Consider the following 16409-nt stretch of genomic DNA (forward strand, 5'->3'; position numbering starts at 1 on the left):
AGTAAACAAGGGAGTTAGCGATGTCGCTCGGTCCCAGCCCATTTAGGGCTTTGTACACAAAGATGAGGACCTTTGAAACAGGATGCCAGTGCAGAGCAGTTAAAAAACATGCTATGCTTTTGTAAAAGAAAGTGCTTCACATCTGAGCTTCACATTGCTCTGCTCTAAATTTAGTCATTAGTGTCGAAATCTTCCACTTTTTGGATGACTTCAGGGTCCAATAATAACGTTCGTTGTCAACCCAACATTAAGTAATACGTAGTTTCCCTCAAAATTCAAGTGGGATTTCTTAATTCAAAGGGACGCATATTATGTGTTTTAACTTCTTGTGATTATAACCCAATTTATCTTATTTTAATACATGTATTTTTTGGGGTTATCGCCTTATTTTGAAAAGGGGATGTAGTTGTTTCAATGCATGAACAGGTGGTTTGACCAAAGAGATGCGACAACTAGCTTGATGTCGAAACATCAAACGCTGCCTCTTGACCACAGGAGAAGCACAGGAGGGTTTGATCCAGCTGGGCTCACTGGGAAAAAGACTGCGGTCGAGCTAACGTTAGCCGTCATTCGCATCTTTGTGGCCAAACCATATATTCATTCATTCATTCATTCATTCATTCAGCACAGGCAGAGCAGAGCATGGGAGAGTAGAGTAGATGATCTGGCTGATTGTATCGACTGCACAGACGTAACTTTGTACACCTGATGTGTGTGAAGGAGCTGAGCCCTGCCCTCTGTGAAATACCAACACAGACAGCAGAGGAAGGAGCAGAGTAACCATAATAGTTTTTCTGTTTGGCTTATGTACTGTGAAAAAAAAAACACTAGAAATGGTAGGGAAAACCAGGAGTTTCACATCCTAAACACTCATGTGTGCACACCGTCACTACAAGATATGACTGCAACACCATTCTCATGGTTCTGAACAGGCTAATAAATATCAGTTTTTAGTGAACCATTAAACGCCCTGTGCCCTTTCCCTCTTTACTGAGTTGGAGTTTGACCTTTACTGCCAGCTCCTATCTTCTAACCTGAACTTATTTCCAGTTTTTATCCCCACACTGTATCGTAGACTGCAGAGAAACATGGAAAGAGTGTGTAGCAATGTTACAAAGTCACCCACAGATTTCTGTCAGGATGTTTTGAAGCTATGAAATACAAAACTTGTCAAAGTTGTGGCTGGAGATGAGGTGAGATGAGCATGTGGAAACCACCATGGCTGAATCTGATAAGCTGAGGCCGTCTGTCTCGTGCAAACACACCCCAAAGCATACAGAACTGTCTCACTGCTCCAAAAACATCCTCAAAATTTACCACCAGGGTCAATAATGTGTATGTTCTTTAAACTGTAGCGCCTTGTGGCTGCGTCGTGATCGTACTTGTTCAGATACTTGCCCATGTACTATGTTTGTTACTGGAGGATTCTAGCAGAGGTTGTCACTTCCTGAGTACCATAAATTCTCAGGACAAGTCTCAGATAAACGATTTGCTTTCATTTTGAGCCTGTTGCATGAACACAATGTAGATTTTATCTGTCAGACACTTGTAAAACTGCTGAGCTCATTGTCATAGATCAAACATACGCCGCAACTGTCCGTTAAGAGCGTGTACAGTTCCAGTCTGTCAGCAGTGTTTGCATGTCAGGGCGTTGTTGTGTTTTATGAATGCTAATTATGTATTGTTGTTTCCGTGACTGAAGGCTCGTCATGAGGCGGTGATGCGTCGGACGATGGAGAGGAGCCAGAGAGTCAGACAGAAGCCCAACCGATGGTCCTGGGGAGGGGCGCTGCACACAAACACTCCCAGCACGCCAGCCGGTACGTTCACACACCACAGACCCACACACAGCACCTGCGGAGAGTATCGGTGCTTTCATGCGTGTTGAATACTTGTGATATCTCATCTCCCAGATGTCTGACAGTGTGTCCTCTTGTGTAAATATATCTGCCTGCCTCTGCGTGTCAGTATTGTTCTGCCATGTTTGTATTTGAACTTTGCAGATCCCCTGCTCTCTGATGTTACTGCTGACTCACACCCTGCTCTGCCCCTCCCTCTTTCTCTTTCTGTCTCCCTTATTCTCACTTACACTCACTTCATCTCTCTCGGATCTCCTCTCTGCTCTTTGTCTCTCTGCCATTGTCCTCTCCCCTCCTGGTCCAGGTTTTGTCGAGTCGGCTTTCCTCTATCCACTCGACCTTGCTGGACTGGAGCACATGCAGGGTGCTTTCAGTCTCTACCGCAGATACGGAGTCACCTCCCAATGTGAATATTATAGCAGCCAGCGTTAGAGCGCTGGCTCTAGCAGTGTAACCGTACAGCGCCGTTATAGCAGTGGCACTAGTGTAAACGTAGGCCGATGTGGATGGCATGATTAGTGTGTGTTGTTTATCTGCATGTAGCAGCACAGTTTTGTAACTTGAACGTGTATCCCAAGACACAGGATCATTTATTCAAACCATTTTAGCTCCATCTTTAGATGACGTCAGACCCATTTAGCACTAATTCATTGTCTAATATTTTTCCCCTGTTAGCAGCGTGTTGGTAGTTTCTTCATGTCTAACCTGATTTAACCACAATAGACTAGATTAACCCTTCAAAGAGAGATGACTGACTCCAACTCTCTCTTTCCTCCCTGCTCCACATGCTCAATATAGCACTCATTTATCATGTCTCTTCTTTGTTTCCAGATGCTGACAGGCGGTCAGTGTCCACAATGAATTTATCCAAACACACAGACCCTGTCATTACCAAGCGCCTCTCCTACTCCTCTGCCACACTCCTGCACTCACCTGACAGAGGTAATGGAAATGAACACAAACACACATTATGTTATCCATGATGGTATCCACTGCCTTTGGCTGTGTCTGATGTCATTTGTGTTTGTTGTGACTCTTGTGACTACGCTCATTGTTGTTTTTGTTTTATTTACTAAATGAGATATGGGGGTACAGTGACACTGATATGGAGGAAAAACAGAATTATACATTTTTTTAAAAATAGTTTGACGTTTTGGGAAATACACTTATTCACTTTCCAGCTGAGAGTTGAATGTGATGTGGTTAATATGAAGCTACAGTGAGCAGACAGATCATTCATTTTCTGTGAGACAGACAACCATTCACAGCTACGGCCAATTTAGGCCCTGATCACACAGGATGCGTTTTAGCAGCTGGAGGTGCCTTTTTGTAATTGCTTTTAACAAGAACGAAGCTTGCTGTCCGTGGTTTTGCGTTGCAACGCGCCTTGTGTTATTACAATCTAGGTGCCTGGTGTTTTTGCCGGAGCGCTCTGAACACCTCGAGTTGAAAAAACTTGAACTCAGAGCAGAAAAACACCTCACGTCATCTCCGCCTTTTCTTAATTCGGATGATTCGAGAGGCAGGCCTTCTGTGGTGGTCATGACAACACGTTTACAGTTGGCAAACAATGGAGGAGAAACTGGTGGTAGTGGTTGCTGGATACCCAGAGCTATACAGCCCGACAATAGACAGCAGGTTGTCAAACTGCCCCTGAGTCATCCTAAAATATGCCTGGAGACAGCCATCATTGAGGAGAAGCTCCTGGACCAACTGGTGGTACTCCCCATGATCCACCCTCTTTTTGGGGGTCTCATGTTATTAACTACTTCTTTTTTTTTGTTTGTTTTGGGGTTTTTTGTGTCTAAGCGACCAATGAAATCTTGCCAACTAATGACCTTTCTGATCGAATAAGGTTTGGTCGACTATTAAGGGGCGGCCCTAGTAATTAGTGAGTTTTTGACTTGCTCATAGGCTTATTTCATTACCTTTGGAGTAAACCATTCTAGCTGTTTCCCCCTAAGCGAACAAGCTCTCTGCTGTATCTTCATATCCACCAGACAGATATAAGATTAATGTCCTCAACTCTTGGCAAGAAAGTGAATAAGCATAATTCTCAGAATCTCAATCTCTTCTTAAAGTATACATGTATTTAAGTGCGTATTTAACCATTAGATCATGTACTCTTTGATGTCCGTATGTTGCTGACAGGCTTACAGATGAGAACAGCCTCCTCCCCTGTCATTAGCAAAGCTCAGTCCAAACCCCGCCTACACCAGGGAAAGACCAGCCAGCAAAAAAACACAGGTGTTTTCTGGGAACTTTTTACAGCTTGGTCCCTCATATTAAATGTTACACATTATGTTACAAAGCAGAAAAGATCATGGGCTGGAAACTGTGTAGGAATTACAGACATGGGTTACATGCATTTTCATCGTAGCTTTGGACCTGGACGCTATTTATTTGATGACTGAGTAAAGAATGTAGAGATCCTACTGTACAGAATAATATGATCTGCAGTATTTACTACACAATCATCAAATGGCATGTACCATGTATGTGCATGTGTTTGCACTTCTCTGTGTTTCATCAGAGGGATCAAGATTTTTCTCCCCCCTCTAGCGTGACCCCTTTCTCTAATCCTCTGGAGGATAATCTTTTTGTTTTTGTGGGAACACTGTACCGCTGTTTTTATCCCAGCTGAAAAATGAACACCCAACATTTCAACAATCAGACATTTCCACATATATATAGACATACATGCCAGGACAAACTTCACACACTAAGCGCAACACAAACTCTGAAAGTGCTGCGTTCCCTGAATATAAAGTGGTGTAGATTAGAGACTCAGGTTCCTTTGCACAGTTTCCAGCCCAGCTGTATCTTTGCCCGTCACCCTGAACTTGCAACCTTGTGCTTCATTATCAGAGCGAGCCGCGCTGCATGTTTGATAAACTGTCCTTTGTCTCTGTTAAGTGGCAAATCAGGTTATTGTGAAGATTAATTACTTGTTGCATTGTCCACGTCTGCTTAAAGAGTAATTTCAGTATCTCTCAACCTGGGCTCTATTTTTACATGTTTCTGTGTCAAAGTGATTAATGGGAACAACAGTTTTTGGAATTGGTTCAGAGCTGAGCGAGACAGGCTACAGCACCCTCAATTTAAGTCCAGTGAAAGTGCTTGTTTTTGTCACATACCCCTTTTCCACCAAATAAGCTCTGGTTCTTGAGCCTACATCACATACATCAACTTTTGCTGTGAAAGTATTTTAAAAATGTCAATTCAAATGAATTTTGGCAGATGTGTCGTAGTAAAGCTGCTGGATTTTGGACACAACTGCCCCCCTGTCCTTGACCACTAAAACTAATCTGCTGTTCAGTGAGATAGTCTGTCACAGGTAGACTCAGTTTGCTTCTGAATGCCTAGTCGAGTGTGGCTTGACGAGGCTAGATGCTGGCGCTAGCATCGGAGGCTCTGCTAGCTCGGACCTAAATGCTTTGCGCTGAGGTGATATTTCAGGCTTAAGTACTCCGATGGTATGAAAATTCCTTACAGCAGAGAACGGTGCTCATATCAACACCTCCATCTAGGGCTTTCTTAAACATAAATGTCCCATTCATGGGGCCCACCAGCGTCGTCTCATCTGCCTCCGTTATGTAACAAAACCACTGCCTTCAATGACACACCAGGTTAAAGGGCACCACGGAGCGTGATTAATCAGCACTTTTCTTAATGCGTTTCTTTTACTGTGATTAATTAATCAAAATGAACATGTTATTTTGACAGCCCTAGTTTTTATTGAAAAACAAGCATGGACCTACTATTAATGAGACCACTGCACACTCTCAGGGCCTGTTTATACGGTTCCGTATATTTCTGAAAACGGGTATTTATCTTTGCGTTTGCACCTATCATTTACACGTAACCAGCGTTTTTCTCGATGAAAACGGAGATTTTCAAAAACAGCTTCCAAAGTGAAAGTTTTTAAAAAATATCCGTTTCTATGGAGACGTGTAAACAGGATAGATGGAGATTTCGGAAAACGATGACGTTGCAATCCAGTTCATGCATGCCCATTAGGCGCCCGGGAACCACAACAACAATGGCGGATATATGCCGGGTTGTTTACGTTTTGTTAGCACTTTTGGGACTACTTACGAGCTTACAAATGAACTTAGCCCTGCTGCATCAACATCTCCGCTACATCAGCGCACAAAGACGTCTGCTGTGCCCAATATTAGTAAGTGCGTAGCAGCTAACTATGCTACATAAGGTTAAAATGTAGTTTATCATTGTTTTTATCACTAGCGCCAAGAGGAAAACAAATCACTGTGCATACCCAGAATGTTCTTCTATGGTGTTTGACATATGGCATATCCCCACCTACTGTCCTGGCATGCTAATTGGATCGGATATCGTTTTCTTAACTGATCATGTAAACCCAGAATTTTTTTTTATACGTGATGAATAAAAATCTGTTTTTATTTGTATAGGTATCTGTGTAAACAAGGCCTTAATTTCTGATACGTTCTCACATAAGGTCTCTGTTATTGCCCTCTCCATACTCTCCTTCCAACCTGTAGAGCAGGGAAACTCAACTTGCTTTGCCCCAGGGGCCACTTATGCAAAATTACAGTAGACCAGGGGCCAGTTAATAAACAATTATCATATTTACCAGTGTCAGAATTGTCTGTTTTCAACCTCTCAGCGTTTACTGTCCTCACTTACTTTTGCTAAGAGGCAAATCCAGTTGCAGTAGCCTGACAACATTATGGAAAGGATCACGTAAGAGGTCGACCTTTTTGTTGAAGAGTAAGATCCTTTTTGTTTAACCAGAAACAGCCCAGAAATCACCATCACCATCATAAAACTCACAAAAGCCATCTTGCTTTGTCTCTCCACTGTTCCAACCATTTGCAACTCTGGTTTAATTGAAATAAACCCTTAATTCACCCAGGTAGATGTGAAAATATGCTGCGTCTATACACGTTAAAACTACTGTTTCTATAAATGGAGTTTGGTGGGTTTGGTGATGGTGATATCTGGGCTGTTTCTGGTTAAACAAAAAGGATCTTACTCTGAAACAAAAAGGGATCCTTTCCAAAATGTTGTCAGACACTTATAACATCTGAGCCTTTAGCGGCAGGCTGACACAAGCACTTTTGGTGCATTGATGGTGCTCATTTGCTTGTAAGGATTAAACTGCAGCCATTTTCACGGCTGGCAGCTGCAGCAGTCTCTCTCAATACTGGACCAATTTCAAAAATGTTTATCAGGTTAGAAAACACCGAAGTTACCCTTTAATAAGTGACGCATTATATGCAGTTTGCATGTACATGTCTACCCAGGCACTGGGGACTCTGCATGGCCAAATGCTTGTTTGCCAGATTAATTCATAGATTTCTCAAAGCTCAAGTAAAAACTGTTTCTGGAACGCAGGTGCAATACGTCCTCTCTTCTGCACTGTTTATTTGAAAGCTCTCCCTCCCTGTGTTTGCTCTTCACTCCAGGCTGTTTGCTTCCCTTTGTAATTAACAAACTGGTGCATGCAGGTGAAGGTGTGACATAGCAGCCTGTGCATGGTTACGACTTCACTTAAGCTCTCGCCTCCACTGTTGTGCAGTGCGAGGGAAGGAATGAGAAACAAATACAGTCATTACGCATAATTTTTAATCTGCTTTGACCGATCGCTCAGGCTAATCAGTGGGCGGTCAGTAGTTTAAGTTGTTATCAAACCTCAAATGTTATGTGTGTGTGTGTGTGTGTGTGTGTGTGCTCAGGCCTGCGCCGTCTTCCGCTGACGCCATGGGAGAGCAATGTGGTGAACCGCCTGCAGCAGCCTACGCACTCCTACCTGGCTCGCAGCCGCAGCGCCATGAGTCTGTCTGGAGAACAAGCAGGTAATATACACACATCCCACGTGAAGACCCCTCGCAGCTCGTCCGGTCAGTAGTGAGTGAAAAAGAGGATCTTTACCTGAGAATCACCGCTCTTAGAAATATTTATGTTGCTTTTATTTTGGCCTCTTGACCAGAACAGTTTCGGATGTTAATCAGATTTGGCCAGACTTAAAGCATTACACCGTCTGAAACTTCCCTCACCAGCCTGTATCAGGCATACAAAGCTCACACACACACACACACACACACACAGGTCTAAATAAGTAAGTTGTTCAGGAAGTGTTCTCCTATTGATATCATTCCCTGTCTCCTGCTGTTGTTACCACGGCAACAATGGCTTTGGACAGATTGTGTGCGTCGCTACGACCAAAATCGCATACTATGCACCACATACCCAATGTGTGTATTATTGTTTAACACACTTTTATGTACACAAACAGTAGTATGAATCCTTTCTGCTGCACTGAGCTGTAAATCAGCATCACTTCCTGAGAGGCTCCTCAATGGTTAGAGATGTGTAACCATGGTAACCTGCGGCAACCTCAGCTTCACTGGCATCTGCAAACATGATCGTATGACAGAAGATGTTGTGCGACTGAGAGCCCACAACAGTTGTTAAAAGGCCATGTGACCTTCTTTGACAGCCCTGTTTGTTGAAGTGCACTACTTTCTCTGGCAGTTCACATCATCTTGTTGAAAATGTGTGTTTCTGCCTGTGTCTGTTATGTTTGTATTGCTGTGTTTTTACACTCACATACACAAGAAGTCTCTTGCATTGACCCACACACAACACACTGTATCTTTATTTTGCTTTCCTCGACTCTGACACACGTCTTCAGTATGAAGGTGCACTTTAACCTATTGTGTTTTGTGTGTTTATCGGCATGCTCTCTGTCCTCTCTGTGGTGTCGGGTCTAATGCATCCATAATAAGTAGTTTATTCTGAGTGAATGACTTTCAAACTAGAGATGCTTCCAACACTGGGACTTGTCATAGTCATGTTTGGTTTGTCAAACCACTCCTATAATGGGACAAAGTGAATGGAAGATTTTCTATATTGTGTTGTGGTTTATAAAGCTGTCACATTTTTTTCCTTAACGTCTAACCCTGACTAAAACCTTCTTTTAAAAGCATGACACTAATTTCTTTGACATGCAGTTCCCAGGTGATGGTTGCAGTGTGCTGGTAGTTGAGCTTGTAGTGAGTAGCACTAACGCCTTCTTTCTCTTCTTCTCTGTTTCCACCAAACATCTTTTTCATTCCTCTCCACCCTTCGCTGGTTTTCCCAAACTCACACCTTCTCCTCATTAACTCCCCTGACATCCTTCTCATTCTTTCCTCTCCGTCCTGATCTCTCGCTTCACACTCCTGTGTATCAAACCTTTACTCATCAAACCCTCACACTGTCCCGATCCACACCTTCCTTGAAACACTCCGAACTTCCCACCTTGTACGTCATCGTAGCCATGCCTGTTTGTCCTCGCTCAGTGTCGTGCCACCCCATGGGCTCCATGTCCTTCAAAGCCCTGCAGGCCCAGCCGCTTCCTCACTGCCGCAGCCAGGACAGAAGCCTCAGCAGGGGGACGGTGTCGTCCTGCGCCACAACTCCCCGCAGGAGGACCACTGGCACCACACAGGTGGGTCACAGCATCAGCCTGCATCTGTCTTTGACTGAATGTCAGAGGTGGGACCGAGTCATTGTTTTACTCAAGTCTTTGAAGTCATGTCCCAAGACAAGACAGTCAAGTCCCAAATCGTGACTTTTGAGTTTCGAGTCATTAACAAGTCGCAATGCGCTTCTTAACTTTTGTATTTATTTGTTAAAACAGGTTTGTTAAAAAATTATTTAGCTATTAAAGGAAATGGCCACTTTAGAATGAAAATACAGACAGTACTTACTGACCCTCATGCCGACAAGAAGTCCAGTGTATTTTTTTAATCCACAAAACTCGTTCGGGGTATCGGAGGATAACAGCTAGCCGGGATAACAGCTACACTTGAAGTGCAAGGCACCCACATTTTGAAAATGTAATAAAACTCTGCTAATGCATTTCAAAAACGGCTCGTCCATCGTAATCCAAGTGCCCTGAAGAGCTTGCATGCAAAATTGACTTGAAAAGACGTAATTTACTCCATTTTTATAGCATAGAGTGCTGTGTTTACATGGCAACTCACGTGAGACTAGCTGATGGCTAGTGATGGTGCTAGTTCTCGAGTCTCGCGAGAGTTGCCATGTAAACACAGCACGCCTGCAGGCTAACTGACCACAGTGAGAAATTATGCTATAAAAGTGGAGTAAATTACGTCTTTTCAAGTGTAGCTATTATTTCCGGCAAGTTCTTATCCTCCCATACCCCGAACGAGTTTTGTGGATTAAAAAACTTGTCGGCATGAGGGTGAGTAAGTACTGTCTGTATTTTCATTCTAAAGTGGCCATTTCCTTTAAGCTAACTACAGCTAACAGTTAGCTTGCTAACTATGCTAACATTAGACTCAGCTTACCGTTCTTTAAACTTTAAATGTCAAATGAAGTTGGAAGTTGTTGCGTCTTTTTCTGTAAGTTCCGACCCGCACATTTTGCATACTGTTAGTAGTTTGTTTTTTTTGACACAGCTTTTTGTACATGAATGAAACTATCTTTGGTATCATTTTTTCCAACTGGCGCTCAGCAATGTAACATTAGTTCCTCAGGGTTCTCTCCTGCAACTTGACTGGAAACTGCTGGTTTGGTTCAAACAAAGTAGGTCTGGGGATTTAAGTGTTGACTTGCTAGGAAGTCAGCCAAATACAGTAAGTTTTTATATATCATAATATCGAATATCGGCAAAAAAATCCAATATTGTGCATCCCTAATGGATTCTCAATACAAAAGACAACTACAACATTGTCAGAAATGTAACCTGTGATACCTGCTAGGTGCTCAGACAATGTGCTTGTGTGCTGACGTGATGGGATAAAATTAAGTCTTCCTTTTTTTTTATTTTTTTTTTTTTTTGTATAATAATCTACTTGAACAATGGCTTTGGACAGATTGTGTGCGTCGCTACGACCAAAATCGCATACTATGCACCACATACCCAATGTGTGTATTATTGTTTAACACACTTTTATGTACACAAACAGTAGTATGAATCCTTTCTGCTGATTTTTCTATTATTTTTCAGTGTTTTACTATTAGAAGTTTGTAATTTACTGCTGATCACTCACACACAATATATCTCTGTTGCTCTGCTCCTCAAACTCAAACACACAGACACATACATACTGTACCTGCTGTCCATCTGTCTGCTGCGCTGTCACAGCTTATACCATTAAGGTCTTAGAAGGAAGGACATCTTCTGTACTTTATATTCCACACTGTGACCTACGGGCACATGTATAAACCCCTCACTGACACACAAATCCATAATCCAGACCCAATCCGGCAGACCAGTGATACACCAGTTACACCTCTTACATGTATGTGTCATAATATTTAGGCACAGTACACTGTAGGTGAGTGAGGGCTCAGTGCCTCGCACAGACTGTAATAATGTCTGCCTCCTCTACAAACAGGAGATGATAAATAACTTGTGAGCTGGTCTGAGTGAGGAAAGGTTGATTTTTATTTTGGCAACATTTTTTTTTTTTTTATGTTGATGTCATGGCTCGGTGCCAGAGGTTACACACGGCCACAGGCAGGCTGTCTGAGACTAATCCTGTTACTGATCATCTGCTGCTGCTGTCAGGACAACTTCGCTCTGTGAACCTTCTGTATCACCTGATTACTCTGTGTGTCATCAGGGATGTTTTTGTGAGGTGCTATTCTGGTGACGTTACGCGGCTGGCTCACCTGGAGCCTGATCAGGTGTTTTAAAAAAAAAATGCACCTACTCATTTTGAATAATAATTTTTTATTGTTTCGCTTTATCTCTGGCACCAACAGCAGAAAGACCGTGACAATGTGAGGAAGTCATGGAGCAACCTGTCACTCCCACTGGCTCCCGTTCTCACTTTGCCCCCCAGCAAGCGCTCCACTTCTCCAGGCAAGAAGAACAGCAAAGTGACAGCGCCCTCTCCTGGCAGGTAGGAGAACACACCCATGATGGTTGATGATATGAAGGACAGATTAGGGTTATGGACTGGTGGGAGCAGGGTGGGTTAGGGTGTAACAACTATCAAACTAGGTTTAATAAAAACAGATAAAACTGCTGCGTCTGTTGTTGCAAACAGGCCTCCACAGAAGTCAGCAGGGCGCCCCCCGACCCCCAAGCTGCTCAAGTCTCCGGGGGCAGAGGACCCTGGAAATCTTCGTCCTTTCAGGGTCACACCTGAGAGCCCCCAACCCACCAGAGCCCCCGGAGAGGAAGAGGAGGAAGAGCAGGTCCTCAGTCCTCCTCAGCCTCGACCTCAGCCACTGGGTCAGAACAAGAGCAGCAGTGAGCTCACACCACCAGCAGCAGACAGCGGTCAGTTACCACGCCAAATCCTTTTCACACCCACATTATCGCTCAGTCTGGATTGTCTTTTATCAGTCCGTTTATAAGATAGATTAGTCAAAGTTTCATTATGATGCCCTCTAGAGAGCGTGAGCAGTCCTCCAGCCTACAAGCCCTCAGCTGGCACTACAGATCCAGAGGAGGCGAGTCGCATCCTGGCTGAGAATCGTCGGCTGGCCCGTGAGCAGAGGGAGAGAGAAGAGGAGGAGCGCAAGCAACAGGAGGAGCAGCGGAGGTGAGCTGGCTGGGCTGTATGCAAACCTGTGTGATCTAGAGTAGCATGCGAGGAGATGGATAACACTGAATACATCAGCAAGAAAAACAAAACAGGGCTGCAGAGGTCAGGAGGCCACATAAGTGGCGCTCTGGCCCCAAAGCACCCTCTGAATCTGCACCTATGACTGAAGGTGTGTGTCTGCATTCTTGACTGTGATGCATTTGTGTGTCTGTACAGATTGGCGCAGGAGGAGATGGCTCGCCGTAAGGCCGAGGAGCGAGCAAAGAGAGAGGAGGAGGCTCAGCGTCAGGCGGAGGAGATGAGAAGGAAGGAGGAGGAGGAGAGGAAGGCGGAGGAAGAGAGACTTCAGAAAGAGAGAGAGGAGGCAGAGAGACTCCAGAAACAGGTCAGAGAAAGTTTTGAAGCCGACCTTATAAAGTAGACGTCTGTTGATCTTACAATAAAATCAAACTCTGTGTGTGTGTGTGTGTGTGTGTGTGTGTGTGTGTGTGTGTGTTAGAGAGAGGAAGAGGAGTCTCGACAGAGAGAGGAGGCAGAGCGACTGAGGCAGGAGAGAGAGAAACATTTCCAGAAAGAGGAGGCTGAACGCCTGGAGAGGAAAAAGGTGACACGTGTTCACACACATGTAGTATTTCATGTTAGTCCTCTTGTGCAGTGCATGTAACAGTTATGTTTCTTCCATCAGCGTCTGGAGGAGATCATGAAGAGAACACGACGCTCAGACACAGCAGAGAAGGTAAAGACTCACGGAAATGTCTCACTGACCATAAAGAGTCTGTCGTTCATCATGTTCATTCTCTCTTTATTCTTTCCCATCTGTAGAAAGTTGTTCCCAACAGGAATGGAGACAATGCAGGTACCTTAATAAACCTTTTTCTATCATAATACATTCTTTTATTTTGAAATGTAGCCACTTCAGTTGTTACCATGTCACTGTTTCTGACTGCTGCGTTGGTATTATCTCGTCATCAGTGACCCCTGCTGCTCCGAGTCCATCCACAGTGACTGCATCACCAACACACAACAGCAACGGCCGCCAAGCCGACCCAAACACCACCGCACTGAGCCACCCTGACCAGAGGTAGAGTTTTAGATACAGTACAGGCCAAAAGTTTGGACACACCTTCTCATTCAATGCGTTTTCTTTATTTTCATGACTATTTACATTGTAGATTCTCACTGAAGGCATCAAAACTATGAATGAACACGTGGAGTTATGTACTTAACAAAAACAGGTGAAATAACTGAAAACATGTTTTATATTCTAGTTTCTTCAAAATAGCCACCCTTTGCTCTGATTACTGCTTTGCACACTCTTGGCATTCTCTCCATGAGCTTCAAGAGGTAGTCACCTGAAATGGTTTCCACTTCACAGGTGTGCCTTATCAGGGTTAATTAGTGGAATTTCTTGCTTTATCAATGGGGTTGGGACCATCAGTTGTGTTGTGCAGAAGTCAGGTTAATACACAGCCGACAGCCCTATTGGACAACTGTTAAAATTCATATTATGGCAAGAACCAATCAGCTAACTAAAGAAAAACGAGTGGCCATCATTACTTTAAGAAATGAAGGTCAGTCAGTCCGGATAATTGCAAAAACTTTAAATGTGTCCCCAAGTGGAGTCGCAAAAACCATCAAGCGCTACAACGAAACTGGCACACATGAGGACCGACCCAGGAAAGGAAGACCAAGAGTCACCTCTGCTTCTGAGGATAAGTTCATCCGAGTCACCAGCCTCAGAAATCGCAAGTTAACAGCAGCTCAGATCAGAGACCAGATGAATGCCACACAGAGTTCTAGCAGCAGACCCATCTCTAGAACAACTGTTAAGAGGAGACTGCGCCAATCAGGCCTTCATGGTCAAATAGCTGCTAGGAAACCACTGCTAAGGAGAGGCAACAAGCAGAAGAGATTTGTTTGGGCCAAGAAACACAAGGAATGGACATTAGACCAGTGGAAATCTGTGCTTTGGTCTGATGAGTCCAAATTTGAGATCTTTGGTTCCAACCGCCGTGTCTTTGTGAGACGCAGAAAAGGTGAACGGATGGATTCCACATGCCTGGTTCCCACTGTGAAGCATGGAGGAGGAGGTGTGATGGTGTGGGGGTGTTTTGCTGGTGACACTGTTGGGGATTTATTCAAAATTGAAGGCACACTGAACCAGCATGGCTACCACAGCACCCTGCAGCGACATGCCATCCCATCCGGTTTGCGTTTAGTTGGACGATCATTTATTTTTCAACAGGACAATGACCCCAAACACACCTCCAGGCTGTGTAAGGGCTATTTGACCAAGAAGGAGAGTGATGGAGTGCTGCGGCAGATGACCTGGCCTCCACAGTCACCGGACCTGAACCCAATCGAGATGGTTTGGGGTGAGCTGGACCGCAGAGTGAAGGCAAAGGGGCCAACAAGTGCTAAACACCTCTGGGAACTCCTTCAAGACTGTTGGAAAACCATTTCAGGTGACTACCTCTTGAAGCTCATCGAGAGAATGCCAAGAGTGTGCAAAGCAGTAATCAGAGCAAAGGGTGGCTATTTTGAAGAAACTAGAATATAAAACATGTTTTCAGTTATTTCACCTTTTTTTGTTAAGTACATAACTCCACATGTGTTCATTCATAGTTTTGATGCCTTCAGTGAGAATCTACAATGTAAATAGTCATGAAAATAAAGAAAACGCATTGAATGAGAAGGTGTGTCCAAACTTTTGGCCTGTACTGTACATTCACAGAAAACATGATGTACTCCAGGTGGCTAAAATTTAAATAAATCTCCTCTCCGTCATCTTTCTCCAGGGAGAACGGGGAGTTTGAGGAGGTGATTGTACTGCCTTCACATTCCAGGTTGTCTCCTCCTGAGGGAGAGGAGCAGCAGCAGCAGCAGCAGGAGGAGGAGGGAGTTTCTGTTTTAGCCTTCAGGGAGAACGGTCTCCTAAAGCCTCTGAGCGGAATAGAGGACATATCAGCCCAGCAGGGACCAGGTCAGAAAGTGTCCTCCTCTGTCTGCTTCACCCCTCTCTTTCATTTGTTATCATCTACTACATTTCCTCATCTTTATTCTCCTGATAAAGTTCCAGAGGAAGTTGGTTGTGGTGGTTAACTTTGGGCGTGATCATCTTACATAATGAATGCCGATACACAGCATTTGGGAAAAATAGTGAGCAAGGGAGGTCAAGTATCCCGGGAACTTGTTCATGGGTGAGGGTAGAATGGAGCGTGAGATGGATCGGCGGTTTGGTGCGGTGTCTGCAGTGATGTGGGTGCTGTGCCGAACTGTCGTGGTTAAGAAGAAGCTGAGCTGGAAGGTGAAGCTTTCAATTTACTGGTCCATCTACGTCCCAACCCTCACCTATGGTCATGAGCTCTGAATAGTGACCAAAAGAATGAGATCGCGGATACAAACGGCCAAGTTTCCTCCGTGGGGTGTCTGGGCTCAGCCTTAGAGATAGGGTGAGGGGCTTGGAGTGGAGCCGCTGCTCCTTCGCATCAAAAGGGGTCAGGTGAGGTGGTTCAGGCATCTGATCAGGATCCTCCTAGGCGCCTCCTGTCCACCAAATAGGAGGCCCCGGGGCAGACCCAGGACACGCTGGATGGATTATATATCTCATCTGGCCTGCGAATGCCTTGGGGTCCCCCAGGAGGAGCTGGAAAGTGTTTCTGGGGAGAGGGACATCTGGGGTGCTTTGCTTGGCATGATGCCCTCGGGACCTGGCTTCAGATAAGCAGTTGAAAATGGATGGAGGGATGGATATAGCGTCTTGAATTTGGCCAGTGCAAACCCTTCAGTGCTAGGTGCCACAGCAGGCTAGTCGCAACACCATGTCTTAACTGTGTAACAGCAGCAACAGAAAGTTTACCGATCCGGCCCAAGCAGTTCAGTCCCCCCGGTCCCCGCTGCTGAGGGTCTGTCTCCAGAGCTGGTTTGTAGCAGTGAGGAGTGAAGCACTCCTATAAGTTGGGGTTAACTTTAGCTACACAAACATAAACTTGAT

General features: G+C 44.5%; 1 protein-coding gene across 9 annotated transcripts in view; it reads left to right on the forward strand.

The window, feature by feature from the left end:
* The window catches only part of map7b (microtubule-associated protein 7b), a 46793-nt gene that overhangs the window by 26985 nt on the left and 3399 nt on the right, over positions 1-16409 (forward strand). For 3 of the 9 annotated variants that reach the window (XM_033649454.2, XM_078173758.1, XM_078173764.1), the window contains exons 5-19: positions 1703-1820; positions 2164-2265; positions 2691-2801; positions 4011-4106; positions 7580-7699; positions 9164-9336; positions 11625-11764; positions 11912-12147; positions 12262-12412; positions 12632-12800; positions 12915-13019; positions 13101-13151; positions 13238-13271; positions 13388-13496; positions 15214-15398. In XM_033649454.2, coding sequence (XP_033505345.2) covers positions 1703-1820; positions 2164-2265; positions 2691-2801; positions 4011-4106; positions 7580-7699; positions 9164-9336; positions 11625-11764; positions 11912-12147; positions 12262-12412; positions 12632-12800; positions 12915-13019; positions 13101-13151; positions 13238-13271; positions 13388-13496; positions 15214-15398 — 1900 coding nt within the window. The remainder of the gene's footprint in view (positions 1-1702; positions 1821-2163; positions 2266-2690; positions 2802-4010; positions 4107-7579; positions 7700-9163; positions 9337-11624; positions 11765-11911; positions 12148-12261; positions 12413-12631; positions 12801-12914; positions 13020-13100; positions 13152-13237; positions 13272-13387; positions 13497-15213; positions 15399-16409) is intronic. The other 6 variants (XM_078173759.1, XM_078173760.1, XM_078173762.1 and 3 more) reach the window with 6 other exon arrangements.

Source organism: Epinephelus lanceolatus, chromosome 13, assembly GCF_041903045.1.
Source record: "Epinephelus lanceolatus isolate andai-2023 chromosome 13, ASM4190304v1, whole genome shotgun sequence".
NCBI classification, from domain to species: domain Eukaryota; kingdom Metazoa; phylum Chordata; class Actinopteri; order Perciformes; family Serranidae; genus Epinephelus; species Epinephelus lanceolatus.